The 3,938-nt window shown below is 47.7% G+C and overlaps 1 protein-coding gene across 1 annotated transcript; it reads right to left on the reverse strand.

Annotated features, from left to right (window-relative positions):
- Positions 1 to 768: 768 nt before the first annotated feature.
- On the reverse strand, positions 769 to 2,448 carry LOC308377266 (adenosine receptor A1; the record flags this gene model as incomplete). Its single annotated transcript, XM_080853849.1, has 2 exons — positions 769 to 1,459; positions 2,126 to 2,448. 2 exons carry the CDS (start codon positions 2,446 to 2,448, stop codon positions 769 to 771), a joined length of 1,014 nt encoding a protein of 337 aa, XP_080709975.1.
- Between the last annotated feature and the right edge of the window lie 1,490 nt (positions 2,449 to 3,938).

A 3,938-nucleotide genomic window follows, 5' to 3' on the forward strand; every position in this document is an offset into this window, starting at 1 on the left:
TTCTATCTGTCTTTCTTGTTTTTATTCACTTTTAATCATTAGCTTTTTTATAAGGTTATTAGTGCTATACAAAAAGTTAACGTGACGTAAAGCAACAGTTTTATGGGAATGATTTTGTGATATAAATGCACTCATGAAAATGTATTATAAGCAAATATTTGCAAACGTGTGCCGTGAAATACTATCTATGTGGTCTGCTATGTATGCACACACACACACACACACACACACACACACACAATTCTACTGTACCTGATAAAACAATGATTGTCTTAGTATGGAGCACCCCCATGAGGGAAGGACTTATATTACCTTTTATTTAAATGTTTCTGAAAGCTTTGCAGGAAGACGTTACTAGAACAATCCAATACTGAGCAATGGAGATTCAGACGTTTTAAACAAGGGGCCCCACTTTTTTCCATTACCCAATTTTGAAATCAGGGGGATTCCCCAAAGGGACCTTTTGTTTAACAGGACACTGTATAGATGTGTGATAGCCAAGGGCAGTAAGGAAGAGAGAATGGCCACTGCATGTTTCCAGATGTATTTGTTTGTGCGGGATGCTGTTCCTCAGGAAATAAGGCAGCCAAGTGCCTGAAGCAGAGATACAATTTACACATTTACACAATTCTTTCATGTGCGGGTATCATTCTGTTATTGCGTTTTATTGCATTATACAACTTTACCCATATGCCATGCAGGTAACAGCTCTCTCCCAGTCTGTAGAAGCAAGTCTTGAACTGCACTGAACTGTCCCGTAAACAAAACTCACAGTCTCACAGCCTGAGCTGACAGAGACACAGGACTGCTCCCGGTCTCGTGGCTGCCCGCTAGGCCGCCCTGCCAGACGTACGAGTCCCTTCGCCTCTGCCTTTTATGGCGGCACAGAAAGCAGCGGCTCCAGATCTCTGTGTAGGCCTCGCGGATCTTCTGGATGCGCAGCGCGTACACCACGGGGTTGACGGCAGAGTTGGCATGCGACAGGAGGATGCCGGCGTAGAAGGCCCCCTGGGAGACAGCCCCGGGCCCCCGGGAGAAGAGCAGCACGCAGTTCATGACGTGCAGCGGCATCCAGCACACCGCAAAGATCGCGAGCACCAGCGCCAGGGAGCTGGCCAGCCTGCGCTCCCGCTCGTAGAAGGCCCTGGAGGCAGGCTCCCCAGTCGCAGACTCCCTCCGCAGACGCACGCGGAGGTTGTGGAAGACCAGGGCGTAGAGCAGCGTCATGGCCAGCAGGGGCAGCAGGATGCAGCCGAGGTAGTTGAAGAAGACCATGTAGGGCAGAGAGACCACGGCCAGGAAGGTGCACTCGATGGCAGTGGAGTTGGCAGAGGCGGACGGGGCACCAGGGCTTCCGTTGTGCCAGCCAAAGAGAGGCGGGAAGCCGAGCAGACAGGAGACGAGCCAGCAGAGGGCCACTGCTGCCCAGGAGCGGCGCTGAGTGGCCATGCTCTTGTATCTGCGACGGTGGGGAGGAGGAAGAGGAGGAGGGTGTTTTTCACATTTGAAACTGATTTTCCAGGGCCATTGTGGTCACACATTTTTAAAATGTGGGAAAAAGGCCTATTACAAGCCATGGGGGACAGCTGAGGCCATTTAAAAAGAGCCTGTAAGGAAGTCTTTTACTGGTGTCAACAAACCCTGATGTATGTGACACTGCAATTTTATGCCTTCCTGCCACACAAATTATGACTCAAACTGTGGGAAAGCTAAATATATCAGTGAGAAACACATATAGTATGGAATATTCCTGTGACGTACATTACCAATCCTGATATGAGAGAGATATAAACAGCAGTGTTATAGTTACACATTACCTCTTACACATACACTGAGGGTATGTACGGAATTAAACTCATGACATTTTCTGGCATAATTAGTCTAACTATAACACATAATATACGTCCTTTGAATTCAACATATTTAGGCTGAGGATAGGTAACTGGATTAATGGCCTTTTCTTTATTTTTTATAAACATGTGTTACCTTTACAATCATCACACAGAATTAGTCTATCTTAAAATAAATTCCGTCTTTAAATGACAGTTCCAGTTAGCGGCCGTATTCATGTAATCAGCTAAGCTCTTCACAGTTTGCCCTTGGTGGGATGACGTCAGACACTCACCTGAGGGGGATCCTGACTCGCAGGTAGCGGTCCACAGCGATGGCCAGCAGAGACAGCACCGAGGCCTGGGTGAGCACCAGCACCACGCAGCTGACCGCCAGGCATGCTTGGAAGGATGTCCGCACCCAGCCGTCCACCAACACCGCCAGGGGCACCGCTACGGCCCCCACCAGGAAGTCAGCCACAGCCAGCGACACCACGAAACAGAAGGTTGGCTGCCTAAGCGAACGCCTCATCTGCACGGCCCACACCACCATCACATTCCCCAGGCAACAGGCCACGGCAACCAGGATCTCCAGTGTCAGGTACACCATCCAGGCCATGGGGAGACAGAGAGACGGAGGCAGCCAAAGGGAGAGTCGAGAGGAGAGGAAGAGAGAGATAAAGACCAACACAGAAAGAGTAAAAAGAAAAATGGAGCTCCCTTTAGTATGAACTCCCTTTTATTTCCTGGAGGGAGGGTTTTTGACTTTGGTCAGTGTTCATAGTGTGTGTGGGAAGCACTAAGTATTTTGTTGTCATGCATACCCCTCCACACCCCAAAACTCACACGCGCAGAAACACATTGAGAGACGCAAACACACACACACACACACACACACACACACACACACACACACACACACACACACACACATGGACATATACACACACACACACACACACCCCGAAGCACACATACCAACTCACAGAAACACAAAGAAACACATAGAGAGACACACGCTCCCCATAAGACACACAGAAACACAAAAACACACCCTAAAACCAACACACATAGACACACACCCGTACGGTCGCACACACACATACAAACCATTCATGCAATCACAGACACTTGCATCCGAGGGTCACCCTAATACCATAACTCTCTGGGAGTTTGGCGCTTGTTCGGATGAACTCCACTACACATAATAACGCTCTCACACACGTACCCCTCACATCTGTGCTGCATCAGCCTCCACTGCGTGTGAGGGCGGTCCACTGTGGACATTAGAGGTACTTAATGATTTGTGCTCATTGTGTTAGCATTGTTACTCCACTGCGTGTGTGGGCGATCCACTGTGGACATTGGAGGCACTTAATGATTTGTGCTCATTGTGTTAGCATTGTTACTTTTTTTGTCCTCAGAGGGAGCTCTTAAGGATGGCTGTAAGTACCAGATGTGATATGTTAACCACAGAGCATAGGCAACACTCTTCCCACTTTCACACTGGTCACTTCTCAGAAGTGAATCTCTGGGGCCACCTGGTGGCTGTTTAAGATGCAGTAGACTATGAGTAAGGGCGGAAATGTCTGATAATACACACAGAGAGATATTGGCAGATCGTATGGTTTTAGTTGAATATTGTTGTCTTGCAGGGCCATAGCAGTTGGCAGGGGAATTGAAAGATGTATGGGGCCCAGTACAGGATAGAGCACTAGAACATCCCATAAAGTATATATTTAAGAAACGTAGGCAATCGAGAAGGAGATTTGTCAAGGGGCTCATTTCTATTTATGCTCTGAATGCTTACAATAGAAATAGTCAATAGGCATGTTTTATAAGTTTTACAAACACACACTCTCACAGACACACACACACACACACACACACACTACCAAATTGAAATAAACATGTAATGATATTAGACAGTGCACACACAAACCCTGCCCTAGGCGCTCGTCTTTTAACAGAACATTGTGGTTCTTATCTGTCAATCTCACGGTCGCCTCCACCTGTCTGTGAACCATTCTTTCATGCCACATGTGTCTCTTGCCAGTGGATCATTAACAGTTCTGTTGCAGTTGCGGTTTTCCAGAGTACCCTTGTTTT

Source organism: Sprattus sprattus, assembly GCF_963457725.1.
Source record: "Sprattus sprattus genome assembly, chromosome: 16".
Lineage (NCBI taxonomy): Eukaryota > Metazoa > Chordata > Actinopteri > Clupeiformes > Clupeidae > Sprattus > Sprattus sprattus.